Source organism: Ovis canadensis, chromosome 5, assembly GCF_042477335.2.
Source record: "Ovis canadensis isolate MfBH-ARS-UI-01 breed Bighorn chromosome 5, ARS-UI_OviCan_v2, whole genome shotgun sequence".
NCBI lineage: Eukaryota > Metazoa > Chordata > Mammalia > Artiodactyla > Bovidae > Ovis > Ovis canadensis.
In genome coordinates this window covers 34,178,616-34,199,862 of record NC_091249.1, presented here as the reverse complement: position 1 = coordinate 34,199,862, position 21,247 = coordinate 34,178,616, and the positions used below count along the sequence as shown (strand labels likewise).

At 55.8% G+C, this 21,247-nt stretch overlaps 1 protein-coding gene across 1 annotated transcript in view; it reads right to left on the bottom strand.

The window, feature by feature from the left end:
• Positions 1-20,678, bottom strand: part of AP3D1 (adaptor related protein complex 3 subunit delta 1) — a 33,437-nt gene extending 12,759 nt beyond the window's left edge. The window contains exons 1-14 of the mRNA XM_069591488.1: positions 20,283-20,678; positions 8,475-8,570; positions 8,256-8,336; positions 7,248-7,328; positions 5,977-6,084; positions 4,277-4,406; positions 3,720-3,859; positions 3,526-3,599; positions 2,458-2,507; positions 1,544-1,593; positions 1,405-1,453; positions 581-726; positions 360-508; positions 44-274 (exon numbers count right to left, since the gene is read on the bottom strand). Of these exons, the coding sequence (XP_069447589.1) occupies positions 44-274; positions 360-508; positions 581-726; positions 1,405-1,453; positions 1,544-1,593; positions 2,458-2,507; positions 3,526-3,599; positions 3,720-3,859; positions 4,277-4,406; positions 5,977-6,084; positions 7,248-7,328; positions 8,256-8,336; positions 8,475-8,570; positions 20,283-20,378 (1,481 nt within the window). The 5' untranslated portion in view covers positions 20,379-20,678. The remainder of the gene's footprint in view (positions 1-43; positions 275-359; positions 509-580; positions 727-1,404; positions 1,454-1,543; positions 1,594-2,457; positions 2,508-3,525; positions 3,600-3,719; positions 3,860-4,276; positions 4,407-5,976; positions 6,085-7,247; positions 7,329-8,255; positions 8,337-8,474; positions 8,571-20,282) is intronic.
• Positions 20,679-21,247: the final 569 nt, after the last annotated feature.

The window sequence follows — 21,247 nt, the reverse complement described above, 5'->3', positions numbered from 1 at the left end:
GGAGGGGACCTGGAGGAAGAGACCACGGCCACCCTCCACTCACTCGGAGAACTCCCCGCAAATCCAGGCAGCCGCGTAGAGCACCTCGCAGATGCCGCTGCGCTGCGGGCTGCTGGCCACCAGGTGCGCGCTGTCAAGCAGCGCAGACATCTGTGCCACGGCGAACCTGCGGATGGCCTTCACGCGGATGGCCACATCCAGCATCTGTGCGGCAATGAGGTGGCCGTGGCGGGTGCCCTCCAGCCGCGTCAGTTCCACGAGGATACTGATGTACCTGCAGGACGGGTCTGTGAAGGGCCCCGCCAGCCCCACCGCCACCCCGGCACCCTGCCCCGGCCCCGCCGGCCCCCAGGCCGCACCACTCGAAGTTGGTGATGTGCTGATAGTTGGACTGGCTGCAGATGTCGATGATCTTGGTGAGCAGCTCGTCACGGTAGGTTGTGCCCTCGGCCTTGTCCACGTGGGTCATCAGCTTCTTGACGATCTCCATCAGGTTCTTCTTGGACACCTGGGAGCAGCGACAGTGAGGGAGGGGGCAGGCCGGCAGGGGGGCAGTGTGGGCGGCAGGGCAGGCACGCACCATTCCGTACAGGAGATCGAGGGCCCGCAGGCGGATGGACTCATCCTTGTCGTCCAGGCACTGCAGCACGAGATCCTTGTGTGCCTGCACAGACTTGGGGTGCGTCCTCAGGATCTTGGACATGGCCAGGAGCCCCAGGTACTTCACTGCAGAGACAGTGGGCAGTTGTCACACCTGCACGAGGTTCGAGGGCGAGGCCAGGCTGCAGCTACACCCCAACCACCTGGGCCCTGTTGGCCACATCTCCCAGGCACCAGGCTCCCCTCACTGCCAACCTCTAGCACCCCAAACACACGACTGTCTACGCCAGGGGCAGCCAACTGGGCCACAGGTCAGGTCCAGCCACAGCCCATATCCACAGCAGCATCACTGGCACGTGACATGCTGCCAGCAACCCGCCAGGCAACTTCTATGCTACCCTGGCAGAGACCATACGGCCTGCAGGGTTGACCTGAGTTACTCCCTGGCCCTTCCCAGGAAGAATTTGGTGACCTTTGCTCAAAACCAACAGATCTGGAGCGCCACCAGGAGTGCCTGTCTGGTTAACCTCCAAGGAGACTGTAGGCCCATGGGGAGGTCTGCCAACGCCCGGCCTGCTCCTACCGGGCCTTGGTGCACCCTTGACGTCTCCCCTGTGCTGCCACAGCCTCCCCACCCCTCCCTGCAGTCAGGTCCTGCCTCCCCATGGATGCGGGCAGAGGGCTGAGTTCAAAGACACTTTCAATGGGCAAAGGGCTGAGCCACACAGCAAGACACCAGGCCACTGTGCAGATGTGTAGCGGCACCCCCAGGCCCTGCAGAGCCTGGAGGGACGAGCAACTCACAGTTCTGATCAGAGTCTTCTATCAATATCCTCAATTTCTGAACGCAGAGCTACAAAGAGAAGAGTAATACTGCTCATGTCTATGCCCACATGGAGTTGTGACCTGGAGCCAGGAGGGGAGCCTGGGTCCTGGGACATACCTGGATGCTGGCGCTGTGGTTGGGCATGCCGGATGACAGGGAGATGAGCACTGAAACAGATCACTGGGTGAGGGCCCACGTGACTGGCCCGGGGAGCAGACCACAGTGCCCGGGGGCAGGCCCATAGGCCACCCTGCCTGGGACCTGCTGACTGTGATGTGCGATGGAACAGGCCATCTCCTATCTGCATCCTCACTCACTCTGCCCATGGCCAGGGCCGGGGCTGTCTGCGGTCCCGCCCCACCTCGGTCCTCCTTGTGGACCTTCCCACACAAAAGGGCCAATCTCCAGCCAGCCTCCCCTGCTCCCAAGTCCCATGCTCGCCCTTCCTCTCTGTGACCATTGCTGATCCTCGGTGATACTCATGGCCCATGCGGTGGTCATGAGCGTGGGCCCGGGGCCAGCTTCCTGAGCCTCGCTGAACTTATAGCGGCCCGTGGGTCTCTGAGGAGCAGCCCAAGCTCCGGGCAGGGACAGCCAATGAGACACTGAATCCTCCAGCCACCACCTCCCTCTTCCCACCTATAGGAAATGGGGCTGCAGGGACAAGTGACCCACAGCTAACGTGCTCTAGCAGATTGTGTGGGGAGGGCATACAGGTACCCTCCAAGGACCCTCCTGGCTGCAGCTCCTATGCAGGACACCACACGAGAAGCAGCCTGAGGCCTGCTCCAGAATGCTCAGGAAGACAGTCTTGCTGGTGGCGGTGCAGCGTTTATCAATGGAGCCTGAGGCGGCAAAGGTTCTGGCCACAGCAGTGTCCAGTTGCTGACATGTCCACAGAGCCAGGCCAGGCAGCTTCCCAAGTGGGAACCTCAACTCCAGGGGTGTCTGCACCTGCTGGTGAGGTCCTGGGAACAGCCCCCTAGCCGGCGACAGCACCCTGATCCAGAGCGGGTCACCCCAGCACTCACCTGCGATGACGGTGTTGACACACTCGTAAAGAAGGGACATGGCAGACGTGCTGGAGACGGAAACAGAGGAGCCGGGAAGACGGAGGCTGCCTGCCTCCCATTCACCCCAACAAGATCCCCAGGGAACTGTCTCAGGGAAAACACTGAGCCCAAGGACTCATCTTCTGATTCTGTGAACCCCATGAAGAGAAGCCAAGTTCCCCAAAGGGCCCTCTCTAGCAGCCCAGACCCCGCTAGCTGGTTTCACTCTGACAGGGAGGTGGCCTGACCTGGCAGGAGGAATACAGAGTCGCAACCCACCCTAGCCCCCTGCCAGGTCACTCAGGCACCAGGTGTGTCCACCCACTCCACTCTGATATTCTCAGTGATGCTTTAGTTCAAACCCCCAAAGGTCAAGAGAATGGACCACCAGCGTTGAGCCACAAAACAGGTCTCAAGTCCGAGGGCCTCATATGAAGGCTTTGAAAACCATGGCTACTTCATAATGACTACTGATTTGTTTCAAACAACAACAGGGGCTTCCCTGGGTGGTCCAGTGGTTAAGACTTCACGCTCCTAATACAGGGGGCCCAGGTTCGATTCCTGGTTGGGGGACTAGATCCTGCATGCTGGAACATGCAGTTCTATGTGAACAAGAGTTCACATTCTGCAACTAAAGACTCTGAGTGCCACAACTAACACCCGTCAGTCAAATAAACATATAAATAATAGCAGAGCCAACAGCGTCCTGAGCCATTGGCCACCTCCCAGGGGATCCCAGGAGCACGATCTCCTGGCACTTGGAAGCTCCATCCCCACAATTCAACCATAGGCACCCCAAGTTTCCTACAACATTCTAGAACTGGGTGGGGACACGGTCACCTCAGGCTATTCAACCCGACCAGTGAGAACCCCTGGGCCCCAGAGCTGAGCAGGACAGCTCTCCCCACTGACCTAACTGTGGCTGTTTGCAGACTGGGGAAAGGAGCGCCCAAGGACATGGCTCCAGGCTATGGCAGACCTGCAGGCCTGCTTGCCACTCCCCCCATCCCTCCTGGGGGCGCCCTCCCACACCGGCCCCAGGCCTACCTGTGGATCAGGTTGGTGAGAGGCTCGATCAGCTTCTTGCCCAACCTTGGCTCCAAGGGGGTCAGAGCACCAAACTAGGGGATGAAGAGGCTGGCGGTCACTCACAGCAGGGATGGGACAGTGGTCTGGGGCCCTCACCAAGGACACCCAGAGACCCTCTGGCAGTGGGTGGGGCAGGCCAGGAGAACACCTACCAGTTTGATAATCTTAATGAGGACCCAGTTGTTGGTGGAAGAGGTCATGAGCTTGAAAAAGAGTGGGGCAAGGGAAAGGTAGTTCTTGGGGTTGCGTCTGGCCAGCTCGCAGATGACGTTGACTGCTGCCGACTGGACTCCTGAGAAGGGAGGGCTCCCATCAGTAACAGGGTGTCCTCCGAAGCAGGTGGCCCCCCACGCACTGTGGCCTATGGGCATGGCTCCCCCCAGCCACCTCGAGGGGTGTCCCCAGAGGGTCAGTCACTCAAGGTACAGGACACCCATCCCACAAAACAACATCCCAAGGAGCGAATGTGAGGTCTGCTGGCCCAGAAGCAACGCCACCCCAGGAGAGGAATGAACACCAACAGCACCCAGGGCTTGGTTTCTGAATCCCACACCGAAAACACAGGAACAGGGTGGTCTGGAGAAGGGTGGACTCCAGGTTGGTGGGAAAGTAGAGGAGGGTCGAGGACAGGGTCCCAAGGCCTAGCACCCCTCCACAGGTCCTCAGTTACACGGGCCCCACAGGGCCTTTCTAACTCAAATTAACATACCAGGGTCGGGATCCTCCAGCTTCTCCTTCAGGCGGGGGAAGGCAGGGCGCAGGGACTCAGGGTACTTCAGGAACACCTTGTACATGATCAGCACCGCCTTCTTCCGGATATACGGCTTGGTGTGTGACATCTGTGGGGCAGACGGCATAGGTCTCCCTGCTGACGCCCCTATGCCCCGCACCCCTCACCTCCTTATCTCACCCTCTACTCCCGGCTCAACTCCTGCTCACCTCCTACTACCCTGTCTGACTCCTGGCCCCCACCCCCTGCTCATCCCCCACCCCCCTCACCTCCACTCCCTCCTGTGTTCATCTCCCACATCTGCCCGCATCTCATCTCTATCACCTGAAGGAAAACCCTCTCTCCAACTTAACTGGCTCCTGGTCTCTGAGCCTGGTCTGCACATTTACTCTACTGCCCTCCTCCCCACCAAGCCCAGGACCACGCAACAGTGCCTTAGAATCAAATCCTGCCTCCCTTAGTCCACGACCCCACCCTGCCTTCTGGAGGCCGAGGTCCACCTCCACTGTCAGCCTTGGCCATGAGATCCTTTGGTCACCGAGGCCTGTCCCCAGGGCAGGATGCTGCTCTGCACCCCAACATGGGACCTCAGAGCTCCTGCCCTGCTTTCAGGACTGTGCTCTGGCCACGAGGGCCTCTTGTTTGTAGGTGGGCACACTCCTCACCTGTTGGGGCCCTGGGAACCTGGCCTGAGAAAGCTGCCCTGCCCTCTAGACCCAGCACCAAGACAAATCCCTATCGCCCTCCCGTGGGCGTGTGACCACCGTCACCTGAATGGGTCCTCACGCCTCCTGAAGTAGGCCAGAGGGTCAGTGCTGTTGGCTTTGTCAGACAGGGTCTCTGTACAGAGTCTGCCCTGGCCGCTGGGAAGCCCAGGGACACGGTGTGGACAAAGGGGCGGGAGCATGTGTGGACACATCATTTACAACAGGCCCCGGACCTAGAAGCTGACTCTACTCACAGCCTTCAAGACTGCAAACCAAGACTGGAGCACCCACACAGCAAACAGGCTGCGTCTGGACAGAACGCTCTGGGAGGGTCGCACCACCCTCGCACATGCTGTGACACGGTCAGACGGGGCGCCTCCCCATCATGGAGAGTGAGGCGCTGACAACCCTCTCAGGGCCATGAGGTCTTTGTTCTTTTGTGGTTGTTTTAGAGTCAATTCCAGTTTCATTTTCCTTTCCTTCTTATTTTTACTAGAGTTGAGGGCTGCGATTTCTAAGAACGCATCCACATTTTCACAACAAGGTTCCTGCCCGCCCTAGAGATCAAAGCTGGCTGGGAATTCTGCTTTTCAGATGAACAGAGCCACTAGACATCAAACTGCACCCAGATGAAGATAAAAGGTGTCCTGGACAGAGACCACCTGACCGTGCTGCCCACTGAGACCACTACCACTGCCACTCAGCCTCAGTAAGAACACACCTGATGGGTCAAGCACCCACCACCACCCCCAGCCAGACCTTGCCCTTCCCGAGAGGACCATTCCAGAGGAGGTGAGGTGAAAGTCGGGCCCGTCAGATGACGGAGGGGGAGACAGTGACTAGGTGTCCCGGCTCACCCCAGGAACCCAGGCTGTTTCCACCCGCCCGAGTGTCCTCAGCATGACTTTACAACCAGGTTATCCTGGCACACGAGGCACTAAAGGCAAGGGGAGGGCCCACTCCCAGACTCACCAGTGTCATGATGTCGTTGGCCAGGTCTCTGGCAAGATCTGGGGTAACAAAACAGGATAGGCCAGTCAGCGCAACGCCAGTGTCGTACTGGCTGGGGCTGCTCAGGTCCTGGAAAGGGAATGCAAGGGTCAGAGGCGGGCACAGACCACGGCTTGCTGGGCCCCAGCTGTGCCCGCCAGCCCTGCCCTGGGTCTGGAGACGTGCAGAACAAGGATACATGAGGAGCAGCCAGTTCCGCTCTGTCACCAAGAAGAGCTAGGATGACTCTGGGGGGACAGAGGTGAGGGCTGCCCCTCGCTCCAGGTGTGTAACATGGCAAAGCTGCAGAACCCAGGGCCCTGACCGCCCAGAGGCACGCAGCAGGCGCCCCCACAGGGAGACACCCATGGATGACTCCTCTAGGCCCCTCCGCAAGTGTCGAGAAGCCTCCACTGGAGCCCCACCTCTCAGGGAGCAAAGAACCAGCAGAAGAAGCGCAACTGCCCTGCCTGACACCCCAGCCTCAGCTCCCGCTGACCTGCATGGAAGCCCCATCTTGGCACAGAGGGGGACCCTCCCCACACTTCACATGTATAAAAGGTGCACCCAGAAGTGTCTGAAGAGTTAACCTCCTAGACTGTGGCGACGGTACAAAAACATAGGCTCTTAAAAGTTCACTGCAACCCTGGATGTGGAGACTGGGCCTCACAGCACATTCCTCCACTCAAGAGTGGCTCGCAGAGCTTGACACGGGCAGCAGACACCTCACGATGTGCGGAGGCCTCCAGGCAACTCCTGCAGCCTGCCCGCCCCACAGCGCCTGCCCGGGAGCCCAGTCACCTGCAGGGTGACCACACCAGCTCCTGGGTAGCAGACCTCCCCCAGCCATCTGAGGACCCAGGGCCGCAGGCTCATGGCAGTTCTGTCCAGGAAAGGTGCCTCTGATGGGCCCCTGACCACTCTCAGCAAGAGCTGATCAAGTCCCCAGGCCAGGGCAGAATGGAGCACTCATTGCTCTCACCACAGAGCTGAAAACCACTCAGGGCCGGAGAGACACACCAGCCGATGCCCAGCACCCAGTGGGCAGAAAGTGCCACCCTCTCAGGTTTCCCCACAAGAGGGGGCAGGGGTCGAAAAGAGTGACTGGGGGCAGTTCCCCAACACTAAGAGAACTCGAGAGGAGAGCCACACATGCTGCCCACCACTGTTGCTTCCAAGGAGGGTGGAAATCATCCACTGCCCATTAACCCCCCCTCTCCACATGCTTCCATGGCGGGGTGAGAGGCCCCTACCTTGCGGATCTGGTTGGTGGTCAGCATGATGACGTCCGTCCCTTCGTGAAAGCACTGGGAAGCCGCGAGGTAGCCAATTCGCTGTGAGTGCAACAGAGGCGTTGGGCACAGGGGAGCGGGCCACGCAGCCCTGGCCGGCCCATCCCCCACCAGGAAGAGGACACCCCGCCCGAGTGCATGGTCTCTGGAACACAGTGGCTGTCAAGTCGGCCAGCATGGCCTGTCACTGCCCTGCACATCCTCACCGCCTGCTCAGCAGCTGATAGAATGAGTCTCACAAACACGGCATAACCATGGGCTCCCATCTCTGTGGCTGGGGTGGCCTGGAGGCACACCCACACACAAACGTGTGACACTCCAACACACGGGCAGGGCACCAGCCCAACCTTGGCACACCCAGCATCTCATTTCCTCCCCAGGAGAAACCGGCAGGCAGCATGAATGTCCAGGTCCCTCAGGAGGACACAGCCTCAGCCTCAGATGCCTGCAGGGCGTGTTCCCAGGGAGAACCACGGGACACCCCTAAATAGGCTGCTGGTGGTGAAGACTGCTTTCCAGGACATTTACTAAAGCGGGAGACGACGTGTTCAGTTGTTATATCGAGTAATAGAAAAGCAATGTCTCAAAGTTGCACGAGTAGGCTCCATGAGATGAAGGCAGAGGGTGCTGAGAAGCACCAGGACAACTGACCAGTGGCAGGCTCTGGGGGGATAATCAGTGCCTGCCTGTGGTGGTTTTTTTTTTTTTGGAAGGTTACAAATTTAATTTGTATCACAAAATACATAACCACCCCTACAAACCTTAACTTCACTGACGCTACTTATAATGGAAAAGAAAACATGGTGTTAATGGTGCTAAGACCTTGCTGGGCAGATGTATGATGGGAATGGGTCTCCAGTGGTTGCCACTGTGTCCCCTCCCACTGCAGCCTCATCACACGACACACGCCTTCCCTCCCCCAGGACCCCACCCAGGGGCTTCAGGACCCACAGCGGGCTGTCCCCTCACCTTGAATGTGAACTTGGAGGCGCTCATCACTTCGATGATGTTGAAGGCAGCCCAGCTGATATCGTAGCCCAGCATCTGCAGCTGTGGCAATAGAGCCAGGGTCTTAGGCTCCTGCCCAGCCCCTCTCCCCCAACTCCCTGGGCCCAGAGGATGAGGAGACAGATGAGGAGAGACAGGGTCTCAGCCCCCCGCCTGACAGAGCGAGTGGCCAGCACTCACATAGGTCAGCTTGCAGACCGCGTTGGCTTTCACTGCGATATTGTCCTGCTTCAGCTCCTGCTTGATTTCATCGATGCACTGAGAGATATATTTTGCCTAAAATGAAAAAAGAAAAATTGAGGAGCTGCCAGTGTCTGGTTTCCCTTATAGCTCAGTTGGTAAAGAATCCACCTGCAATGCAAGAGACCCCGATTTGATTCCTGGGTCCAGAAGATCCCCTGGAGAAGGGACAGGATACCTACTCCAGTGTTCTTGGGTTTCCCTTGTGGCTCAGTTGGTAAAGAATCCAACTGCAATGCAGGAGACCTAGGTTCGATCCCTGAGTTGGGAATCCTTTCCCCTGGAGAAGGGAAAGGCTACCCACTCCAGTATTCTGGCCTGGAAAATTCCATGGACTGTGTATAGTCCATGGGGTCATAAAGAGACACAACTGAGCAATTCTCACTTTCAAGTGTCTGGCTGAAGCCTATGACAGACACAGAACACACAGTGTGCACGTCCCTCGATGGGAAATGTCCAGAAGAGGCAAATCCAGAGACAAAGAATGAGCTCCTGATTGTCAGGGCCAGGGAGGGGGGAGGTGTCTGCTAATGAGGATGGAGTGATGGATGTTCTGGAATTAAACAGACTAAAAACCACTGCAACATACACATGAGAGCAAGGAGTCACACTGTATGGGTATGACAACATGGCTGCTATCCTGAGAAATCCTGTCAGTGTGATGGACTGCCCAGGATCCCCCATGGGCCCTCCTCCCGAGGGGCAGGCAGAGGGGCTGGGGGAGAACAGGAGCAGTCCCCAGATGAGCTCACCAGCATGTTCCAGCCCCTGAAGGACTTGTGTTCCTGGCCCATGTGAGTGAGAGGGCCCACACAGGTCCCCTGCTCACTCTGGGGCCAGGCCATCCAGACAGTGTAGGCACATGAGGGCCGCTGGGGGGTGGGGACTGTCTGCCTCCAGCCCTTGTGGCCCCCAGGTCCTCCAAGACCAGCCACCCTGGGCAGGCGGCGCTGCAAATTCCCCTAGGGCTCCCCATTTCTGAGTTCGCGCCACCAGCAGCCTTTCCCTGCAGCCTCCGCCCTCCCCTCAGTGGTGCTGCAGTGTATCTGCGCTCGGCTCCACGGCCACCAGTCCATTCTCCCAGCAGGGCAGGGCTCGGAGCCCTCCCACCTTCCCACTTTTCCGACACATGCTGCCATGGGACAGGGCTCTATGCGGACACATGTTTTCAATTTTCCTGGGTTTCCTGGGTTTATAGCACTCATACTAGAATACCAATCAAAAGCCTGGACTGACACACGAAGCCCAGAGCAAGGAATGTGCCCCATGAGACATAAGGCTCCCATCCAGAGACACGCACAGATGTTACAGTGGCAGTCGCAAGAAAACCCAAACCTGCCAACATGGGAGTCCAGTTGTCACCAGGCTGTGGGGGAGTCTGGTGCCCGCCCCGCCTTCCCAAGAGTAGGAGGAGCCTTTGATCTGACCAATAGCAGGGTGGCCAGCACAGCAGCCCTGCTCCCAGTGGCTACACCCTGCACCCAGCGTCACCCCAGACCTCTGGGGGCTCCAGCACAGGCTCCGGGGGAAGGCGCCCCCAGCGTGAGCCCTCAGCCAGCGTCTGATATATATTCCATGACCGAGTCGGACAATGGAACACAAGTCACCAGATCCTTCCAGCAGGCTTCCAATTACTAATCCCCTGGAGCCTCAGTCCCATACCTGTGCAGGGATGACCCCTTTCTGCACCCTGGACCGGCAGTTAATGATTTAAAAGGGAAAGAGCAGAGAGACCATCCCAGGTGTGCAGAACCTGGCCGAGCACATAGCCCTGCAGACCTGCTTCTGCAGTGAAAGTGACGTCGCTCAGTCGCGTCCGACTCTTTGAGACCCCATGGACTGTAGCCTACCACGCTCCTCCGTACATGGGATTTTCCAGGCAAGAGTAATGGAGTGGGGTGCCATTGCCTTCTCCAGAGGATCTTCTGGACCCAGGGATTGAGAGGCCTCCCACACTGTAAGCAGACGCTTTACTGTCTGAGCTACCAGGGGCAGACGCTTTACCGTCAGCAGTGCCCAGGGGCAAACAGGTGCTCACAAACATATGCTCCCACACTGGCACCTCAACACAGAAGCTGGTCAGCTGGTGAAAGGCCAGCACACCATGCTCTCTGCACATGATTTCCAGGCGGTCTAGGGACCCCTTGGCTTAGGGAGGCCAGGCAGAGTCCGTTCTTGCTAACATCTGTGCAGCCATCCTCAGACCAAGCCTCCCGCAGCCCTGTCTGCAAGTGACTCTCCCGCAGCGCAGGGCAGGAGAGACCACTGGGTCCTGCCCCAGCTTTGATCCTGGGCGAATGCAGCCGCTGGGAAGTGAGGGGAGACAAGAAAGGGGAGGACAGCCTCACATGAACCCTGCCCCACGGACCCCAGGACCCCGTCCCCACCAGAATACCGCGCACAGCCTGCACTGCAGCCCACTGCAGGACACACAGCCAGAGCTCCAGCCCAGACAAGGTCACCGCCCTAAAACACACCCCTCCCTGTAAAACCAACACTCTGCAGAGAACACAACAGAATCCAGAGTGTCTGCAACACACCATCCACAATGTCTGGGTCACAGTCCATAATTATTCAAATCTGAAACAGGAAGGCTTCCCTAGTGACTTAGTGGTAAAGAATCCACCTGCCAATGCAGGAGACAGGTTCGATCCCTGGTCCGGGAAGATCCCACATGCCACAGGTCGTCTAAGTCTGTGTGCCGCAACTACAGAAGTCCATGTGCCTCAGAGCCCGTGCTCCGCAACAAGGGAAGCCACCGCAATGAGAAGCCCAAGCACCACAACTAGAGAGCAACCCCCGCTCTCCACAACTAAGAGAAGCCGCGCAGCAACAAAGACTGAAAAAAAAAAACACCTGCTTACCGTAAAAAATAATTAGAAACAGGAAACTATAACCTATATCCAAGAAGAAAAACAAAAGATGGCCAGCAAAGACCAACCCTGAGATGTCTCTAGGGATGGAATCAACATATAAAGATTTCAACTCAGCTACTGTAACCATGCTCTCAGGGCCAAAAAGAAAACATACTCGTAATGAATAAAGAGAGGACGTCTCACAGAGAAAGGAAAGCTACACAGAACCATCAGGTGGAAATCCTGGGAAGGGAAACAGCAGGGACTGAGGAGGGAGCGGAAGCTGAGGAGAGAGGTGGCAGCATGATGGTGGGACAAGAGGGACGCCTTGAACACAGCAGAGTCAGAAAAGGGTGCAATAAAGGTGCCGCAAGCGCACGCCTGAGACCCAGGGAAGGAGGGGCAGGGAAAACAGCTGGAAAACTGACAGCTCAAGTCTACCCAAAGCTGGTGAAAGACATAAACTCACAACTTCCATAAACCTAGCGCCGGTTCTCCGCAATACGAAACACAGAGGAAAATCACACCCAGACACATCACAGACAAACTGCCGAAAACTGAGACTACGGAGACAGTCTCCAGAGCAGCCAGAGGAGGACCCAGAGGGAAGCCCTGAGCTAGGGGAGGCAGGGACTCAGGGCTCCCCACCCGAGACTGCCCCTCAGAGATGAAAGCAGAGTAACCACCCCCCCACAGCGACCCTGCACCTCAGAGCACCCCCTGGGGCAACAGCTGAGCCCCCAAAAGTGACTGACCCCAAGGATGACCCTTCCTCAACACTAATGTTTAGCCACAACACTAGTGCACAGCACACAGGCTTGGGGTTCCTACAGGTGGGACAGGGAGGAAAGGACTGTGAAATATTAGAAGGATATGCTTCACTCAGGAGTGTTTACATACTTATCTAAAACAGTTACACATACGAAGTTAAAGTAAGGAATGTGGGAGAAAACGGTATATTAGTCTTTGCAGTCTGATTTACACACGGCATTGCTAACAATGAAGTATTTTTTCTCCTTTTTACAAAGAAAAAAAAAAAAGGCCAGGGTATACAAAGGATCTAGATGCAGTAAATTATACAGGCAGATGTAGGAGGTATTGTAGGGAGGGGCCCAGACCACCGCAATACAACGAATATCGCGATAAAGTGAGTCACACAAACTAGGGGGTCTCCTGGTGCACGTAAAAGCTACACTCACACTATTCTGTAGTCTGCTGAATGTGCCACATTATTGTGTCTAAAAAACATAAATACACACCTTAATTAAAAATACTTTATTGTGGGACATCCCTGGTGGTTCAGTGGCTAAGATTCTGAGCTCCCAATGCAGAGGGTCAGGGTTCGATCCCTGGTCAGGGAACCAGATCCCATGTGCCACAAATAAAACCTGGTGCAGCCAAAAAAAATTCATTGCACAAAACGCTAACCATCATCTGAGGCTTCAGCAAGCCACCTTTTTTTGGGGGATGGGGCAGGATCTTAGTTCCCTAACCAGGGATCAAACCTGGGCCCTCAACAGTGAAAGTGCAGATCCTAACCACTGGACCATCAGGGAATTCCCAGCAAGCCGTATTTTTGCTGGTGAAGGCCCTGCCTCCACTGTGGACTGGGTGGTCATGGCAGATTCTTAAAATAAGTCAACAGTGAAGTCTGCACAATCAATGGCCTCTTCCTCTCATAGATGGTTTCTCCATCATGGCCGATGCCATCTAATGGCATTTTAACTGCAGGAGAACTTCCTTCACAGCTGGAGTCGATTTTCCCAAACCCTTATCAACGAAGGTACATAATATTCCACCTGCTTTGTTATCACTTCCACAAATGATAGTGCCACGCTTATGTGGGTGAGGTTCATGGAGCCCCAAGACAATTGTGAGAGTAACACCAGAGATTGCTGACCGCAGATCACCATCACATAATAACTGAAAATTCGTGAGAATTACCAAAACGTGACTCAGAGACACAAACTGAAGGAATGCTGTTGGAAAATGTGGCAACATGCTTGCCACATTTGTGAAACACGCAGTACATGGAAAGCATGATCACGGAGAAAGCAGTAAAAATAAGGTCTATCTGTATTAAAAACAAAAATTAGAAGCTATTTTAAGATCAAAAGTATACATGACTACATGTCCTTAATACTTGTTTCAAAAACAGAAGTTGGTGATGCGAACATGATGAAATTCTCACCCCTTGGCCTGTTCTGAGCAGCCACACTTCACCACGGAGCACACAATGCTGAGATGGATGTGCAACCCCAAATTTATCCACAGCAAAGGACACATGCCTGGTATGAACCCAGCAGCTATGGAAAAATAGCCATCCAACCCTGCCTGCTTAGAAGAGCCCCCTGAGTCACTTAAGACACCCCAAGATTCCCAGAGGAGTGGGGTCAGACCTTGAGGGGTCGACCCAAGAAGCTGCCCTTAACCCTGATGGATTGGCAGGATCAAAAACCACACACCTGGACCAGGGAGTCTCTTTTAAAAAACACTTTTTTAAAGCAGTTTTAGGTTCAAGCAGAACTGAGCGGCAGGTAGAGATTCCTGGCTCGCCCGCCCCCACGTATGCACAGCCTCCCCAGCAGTGCGCATCTGTACAATCGATGAACCCACACAGACACGTCATCACCCAGGATCCACAGCTGGTGTCAGGGTTCATTCTGTGGGTCTTGACAGATGTATGTACACTGACAGGCACCCAGTGTCGCTGTATCACTGAACAGAGTCACTGCCCTAAACCCCTCTGGCCCCGCCCATTCATCCCCCCTTCCCCATAACCACCGATCCTTCTCCAGAGCTCCGCCTTTTCCAGAATGTCCCAAAGCTGGAATCACAGTGTGGAGACTTTTCAGACAGTTTCTTCCACTTAGTCATGTGTGTTTAAGGTTCCTCCCTATCTTCCTGGGGCTTGATGACTTCTAATCCAAGTAAAGCAGCATTGTCAGGATGATCTGTCCATCTCCTGGAGGACATCATCTCACTTGCCTGGTCCACTGACATTTCCAAGAGACTCTCTCCGAATCGTCATAAATATGTGGGTCTTGCCATCACCCTCGGCTGCCTGCAGGGTCCCCAGTTCAGAGCCCAGAGCCCCTCCACCCTGCTCCTGTAAGCAGCAGTCCTGAGACTCCTGGGGGAGGGAGCTGCTGGACATGGTTGAGGTCATCACCAGAGATGGACATCTATTACGACAGGGGACCACAGAAGGCTGTCTCTGTCACTCCATCTACGTCGTCAGCAACAATCAGCTGCCGTCTACTACGATCACTTCAGTAAGAAAATACACTTTAACCCCAAAATGTAGGCAAGGCAAGTCAGTGTCAGAACAAGAAAATTCTGACAATGTACAAGCTGGCCCACAATGAGGACACTCCCCAAGGGAGGCCATACCTAGGGAGACAGCAAGGCGGGGCGAACCCGTCTTGGCTGTGCCCATCACAGGCCCAGGACTCAGCGTGGATCAGCTGCAAGGGCCGCAGTCAAGCCTCAGACTTCCCAACCTCCCACACCATCTCTCAGTGAGGTCCCAGAGCAAGGTTCCCAGAGAGGCGACCATGCCCCGGGGGATGCCAGGCCCCACCTGGGACATCCGTGTTCATCAGGACTGGGGGCTCCTGGCACGTGAAGCAGCCAGGGAGGCTGCCCCACACTCCAGCGCCCGGGATGCCCCTCCACCCCGAGGATGACTAAGTCCTCGTGTCCACAGTGCCGGAGGGGGATCCTGGCCTTGAGCCTGCCTTAGCCACCTGCAGCCTTTCAACCTCCTGGAGCCCTTACGCAGCTGGGTATCCCCAGGGGCCACACAGACCCCCCCCCCTTCCCCAGACTCGGTCCTGACAGCTGCCGCCACCCATGGCATCTAGGCCTATAGTGTACCCTTGAAAACTCCCCCAAGTCAGGGGAAAAATGCACAGAAAGAGGCCCAAATCCTGAAGAGACAGCTTCAAGGAGTCAGCAAAAGGCGCCACGCCAAACAGAGGGAAGGCAGGGAGGCCCCGGGGCTGCTGCTCGAAGCAGAAGCCATAGCAGCCCTCGTGGTGGCCACGGCCCAAGAGGACACCGCTCACGAGGACATGGCCAGGGGGAGGCTGAGGCTGCTCCCGCTCCCACTCCCGCCACAGCGGCCCGCCCTTCTGTACACAGCGGCACATAAATGCCCCAGGTGGGAAACAAGCCAGACGTCCGGCAATAGTCCAGTGGATAAAGGAACCCTGGTGTAGACAGACAACACACCCGTCGGCGACGGAAATGAACAAGTCATGATGGCCCTTTCCCGTGGCAGAGAGTGAGAGCAGCCGCTGCAGGTGACCAGAAGCAAGCAACACTGTCCAGGGACACACATATAAGGGAGAAAACTCTGAGCAAAGCAAGGAAGTGACACGCAGAGAACTTAGCGTGATTACCATCACTATACTTACACTGTACAACGCTTAATTCAGTGCAGGTGTGTCACATTCTGCACAACTAATAAGAATGAGAGAAAAACAGCACAAACCTGGAAGACACACCCTGCGGGCTGCCTAGGAAACACGGACCATCCCCCCCCAACCAACCCCGTGACCCTAGGGGGGTCCCACAACTCAGCTGGGTTCTCACACACTGCCAGGAGTCAGCACAGACCCCACAGGTCTGCCCCCACCGCACACACCAACCAGCTGTAAATCAGGGTTCCCAGAACCCCCCTTGCCTCAGGGAAGCATTTACTTATGTTTTCCAGCTTATTACATAGTAAGGGCACAACAAAGCCAATAGACGGACAGCTGGCCAAAGAGGCAACGGGGCAGGGCAGGGCGCAGGGCCCAGAGGCAGGATTTCTGCCCTCACAGCAGGCGGTGTGCCACCCCGCACACAGGTGCTTTCCCCAACCAAGACTCTCCCTGAAGCCCACACTTCAGAGATTTTTATGGAGGCTTCATCACAAATTCATGATCCATCATAAACTCCACCTGCAGCCCCTCCTCCTTCTCTAGAGGACTGGAGGGGAGTGTCTGAAAGTCCCAAGTTTCAAACCATGGCCTGGCCTTTCTGGTGCCCCAGTCCCACAAAGAGTCACCTCATCAGAACAAAAGACACCCCATCTCCCAGGAAACCCCAAGGGACTCAGCAGCTTGGGGCCAGGAACCCGGGGCAGAGACTGAACACCCCAACCAGGATGCTCCCAGTTACCTTTGTTGCTTAGGAAGCTACAAAGGTTCCCGGAGCTCTGCCACACGAGCAGAGACAGGCCTCCTTATCTCACAACAGCATAGGGTCCAACAACACAGTGACAGCACAGGGAACAAGGGTCACCTAGATGAAGGGGAAGCATTAAAAAACCCAGAGAAATCTTCTCTATCAATTATGGTCAGGGGATCCTGCGCCTAGGGGACACTGGGGCGTACCTGCGAACACTGTGATTATCAAGACTGGGGGAGGCCTGGCATCACACAGGTGAGGCCAGAGACACTGCTCAACACCCCACAGTGCCCAGGACAGCCCCCTTCAGGACTGACCCAGACTGAAGTCAGCAGTGCCAAGGGGGAGACACCCTGACTCAGGGTGTTTACTAAATTTGTTTACTAAACTTCCTATCTTTAGTCTTCTCAGTTTTTAAAATAGAAAGTCTTACAGAATAACCAAAAGCACCGCACCAGACACAACACATGCTTCAGTAACTGTCCCTAGGGCAACGAGCGGCAGCCCTGCACAGACCTCAGGGCCCAAGGAGCGCCAGACACCCTGGCAAGGGCTGAACCCCAGGAAATTGCATTTCTGAGGTTAGAGACCCTAGAATAACAGCACTTCGTACAGTTCAATCTTAATCCCAGATTATGCCCAATTCCAAAATACCACTCCACAGTCAACCCTTGCTGTTGCAGGGGACTGGTTCCAGACCCCCGAAGACACCAGAATCCTCAGACACTCCAGTCCCTCCTATATAATGAACTTCTACATGACGTACACACATCCTTCCGTTCACTTTAACTCATTGTGAGATGACTTACAACACCTGACCCAATGTAAGTGCTGTGTATTCCAATAGTTGCCAGTGTGCAGCAAGTCTTGCTTCTTGGAACTTTCTGGAATTTTTAAAAATATACTTTCAATCCAGTTGGTGAATGCAGAACCTATGGATACACACAGCCAACTATACACAATTAGGAGTGAATTTTTCAAGTTCAGAAACCAGTTGAGTAGGTTAGACGCAAGCTCAGACCCCACACAAAAACTGACAACTGCAAGGTGCCACCTGATGGAGTGAGCTGGGACACAGACAAAGTGGAACCCACTTGATTGCTGGCGGGGGCAGGGAGGGGGGTGGAGGTGTGCACCCACACTCAGAGGGTTGGTCCTCAGGAGCACTTCAGGGACATGGACAGCACTCAGGAAGGGCTGCCACCATAACAGGGAAGAGCAGCACAAAACCTTAACAGAATCTCCCTCAAGTTCTATTTACAGAGAAAAACTCTCGAACTGATTTCTGGGAAGAAGTATTTTACCTTTTCACTTTCATAAACACTGAGCTTATTATAAAAAGTTATGCATATAATCTAAAAAGGCTGAAAGGAAAGGTTTACTCCCAAATATGAAAAGTACTCATAAGAATTCAACATTGAAAATCATTTGGTTTTTTCTTATACACAAGTTTCAGAAGCAAGGACACTCCCAAGTGACTTTCCTCACCTGCCCACATGAGCTGGTGCTATATTAATATACATTGAAACTCAAGCACCCCAGAAAGATGGGAATCAGCCCATTATTTTTCAAACTTCTTTGAGTCACTGTAAAAAGCATGTTTTCCATGGTAACCCCACTCACAGGCATGCACATGCTTACTACTCCAAGCAGAAGCAAAAGTTTCACACTCTGCCAGGGGTCTGGACTTTCTGGATTCTTCTTTGGGGAGCTCACAGAAGCCTGAGTTATAGGCACTCAACAAGATTGGGGGGGGGGGGTAGCCGTCCCTCCCACTTTACACTAGGGAACTCTCCCCTCACTCAAACAGGACCAAGAACCTGGACTTGGGTATCACAACGTCACATGCTAAATCATGATGCCATTCCATCCGGCTTTTTTTAAGGTCACTGCCAAGCCTCACTTCTATGGTGCCACAACAGGAGTTTAAGCTACAACCTATTGTAAACAGTAAACTCTGAGGGAAAACTACACTACTGCCAGTCTTCCTTGGAATGGGGGGTGGTTTCGGAGCTAAGAGTAACTCCATAGCTGCCTGCTGTGCTCCCCAACATCTGGAGCCAGTCATGACCGACCAGATCACAGCTCTTCTGATGAGGGACCCTCGAATACTGAGCCACATCCTGTGGGAATCGCCCACAGGCCTGGACAGCATCTGCGTGGAACCCAGGTACCACCACCATCAAAATGCCAAATAATGGGCTCCAAGCCTGAGGATCAAGCCATCAGTTCCTACCAATTCTGAGTGAATAGAGCATGATTCAGGGCACTGCCCCTGATAACAGGCTTGCACCCTAAAAAGCAGACGCCCTAACTTGAACTCGCATTTCTCCAGGGCAAAAACCCTCGGCCCCTCCTCAGAATCTCCGAAAACACTGCTCAATAACACCCACTACCAGAGGGGGGTATCTGGAGGTCAACCAGTGCAGAAAAAGCAATCTGAGAGTGCAAACTCCTTCCACATATTTACTTTGCCATGCCCTGGGGTCTGAAATGCAGGCTGACCAGCTATTCTTTCAAAGAGAAACTAAAGATCAGACCAAGAGTTCACTACTGTTGTGACCAGCGGAACTGGCCAGAGTGTTTAACATGATGCAAAACCTAGGTGCCTAGGTGTAGCCAAAGAAGGGAAGGTGGTCGAGTTACAGAAATGAACCAAAATAACCTAATTACATTTCAGCGAGGTCACACCCATTCTGATAAAGTGCAACAGAGGCAGGAACTCAAGCTCTCCGCAGAAGGACAGCACCCGGGGCTCTTGGTGCCTGCCAGCGAATTCCTTAATGTCCCTGCACTTTCCTCTCGGCTCTGCTGGCTTCCTCGGCACCACTGTGAGGGCCGGCCAGGTGGCACCTGGTCGTGGGACCTGTCCGACAGCTGCTCTCCATCGGGGAGCCTCACTCTCAGGCAAGGAAAAGGGGACTTGCTCCACCTTCCATTGTGTAAGTGCAGATTTGGGTCTCCCTCCCCGGAAGCCAGTGGTCTGGTGGTCACTAACTGTCCCCATTCCTCCTAAATCTAGGTCACAGGTTGCGCGGTGGCGGGAGGGAAGAAAATGGTGCCCACTGTTACAACACTACTTCTGGAAAACCTTTTCCCCTCTTGCTTTCGGGTGTCTAGTTGAAGTCTGCTTCCCTATTCCAGGACTCCTGAGCTGCTTCCTTAATTTGGCCTAGAACGTCGGCTGCCCCACCCCTTACCCGCTAGGAGGGGCGGCCCCACCTTCTGGGGGACTCGAGCCCAGGAGGCAAGGCCAATTCCGGACCAGACACCAGGGAGCAACCTGGACGTGCGTTTATCCCAGAAAGGGTTTCCTCCGGGGGCGGCCCGCAGAAGAGGAGGGTCCCCCAACAAGGAGTCCCAGGCCTGGGGCGGGGCAGGGGGCTCTGCATTTTGAACAAGAGATACACAAACACATTCAAGATCAGAGATCCGCCGCTAGCGAGGGTGGGGACCTGCGAAGTCTCTTTCGGGCCACCCTCGGGGAGCGGGAGATGGGCCCCCAACTCCAAGAGGATAAACTGAGGCTCGGAGAAGGAACGGGCAGAGGTACGGAGGTCGAGGCCGCAGGCAGGCGGGGCTCCAGCCGGGAGCGGGGCCGCGGGGGCGGGCGGGGGGCCGGAATCAGGGGCAGCGCCGGGAACCGGGTCGGGTCGGACTGGGTCAGTCAGGGCGAGAGTCCGGGCCAGGGCCAGGGTCGGCGCGCTGGGATCACCTCGTCCTCCTTGTGGTTGCGGATGCCGCGCACCAGGTCCTGCAGATTCTTGTCGAACATGCGGTCGATGCTGCCCTTGACCATCTTGAGGGCCATCGCGGCGGCCGCCGCCGGGCTCGAGCCCCGGGAGGCCCACGGCCGACCGCCCTGAGGGAGCCCAGGGGCCGCGCTTGCCGCCCGCGGAGCGCTGTGCTGCCGGCCGCCGCGGAGGGGCGGACTCCCAGGCCAGGTCGGCGGCGGCTGACGGGGCGGCGGCGGCAGCGACCCGCTCGGCAGGCCGCGCTCCCCACCACTCCGGCTCCGCGCCGCGCCGCTTGCAAATGGCCGACAAGATGGCGGTCGGTCAGCTGACGGCGGGAGCCCCGGCCCGGCGGCCGGCCCCCGGAAGCCCCGCCTCCCTACAGGCCCCGCCTCTTCACTCCTAGACGCCGCGTTTCCCTGACGACGCCAGGCCGTCCAATGGAAAAGCAGACAACGGCCTACGGGCGGCCCAGCCACGCCCCCTGCGTGTCAGCGCTTTTCCCCCTCATAGGTCAGTGACCTCCGGAACTCCGCCTACTTCCCCGTTCCGGAATGTTACCACGCCCTCTACGCGCGCCTTCTTGCCCCGCCCCTCAACTCTGTGACAGATGTGGGCGGGGCCTGCTGTGGGCGGGGCGCCCACGTGGAGCTTCTCGAAGAGGTTCCCTAAGAAGAACCTAGCTCCGCCCCTTCTGATTCTAAAAGCTGACGTTGTCAGAGAACCTCCAAATCCCGCTCTGCGGTGGACTGGTCTCGTATGTCCTGCAAGTGTCACAAAATTCTGTGATATGGGGAGTATATGATATGGGCAGAAAGATTGAAGGGAGAAGAAGGGCAATGAAGTATGAAACGGTTGGATGGCATCATCAACTCAATGGACATGACTGAGGAAACTCTGGGAGATGATGAAGGACAGGAAAGCCTGGCACACTGCTGTCCATAGG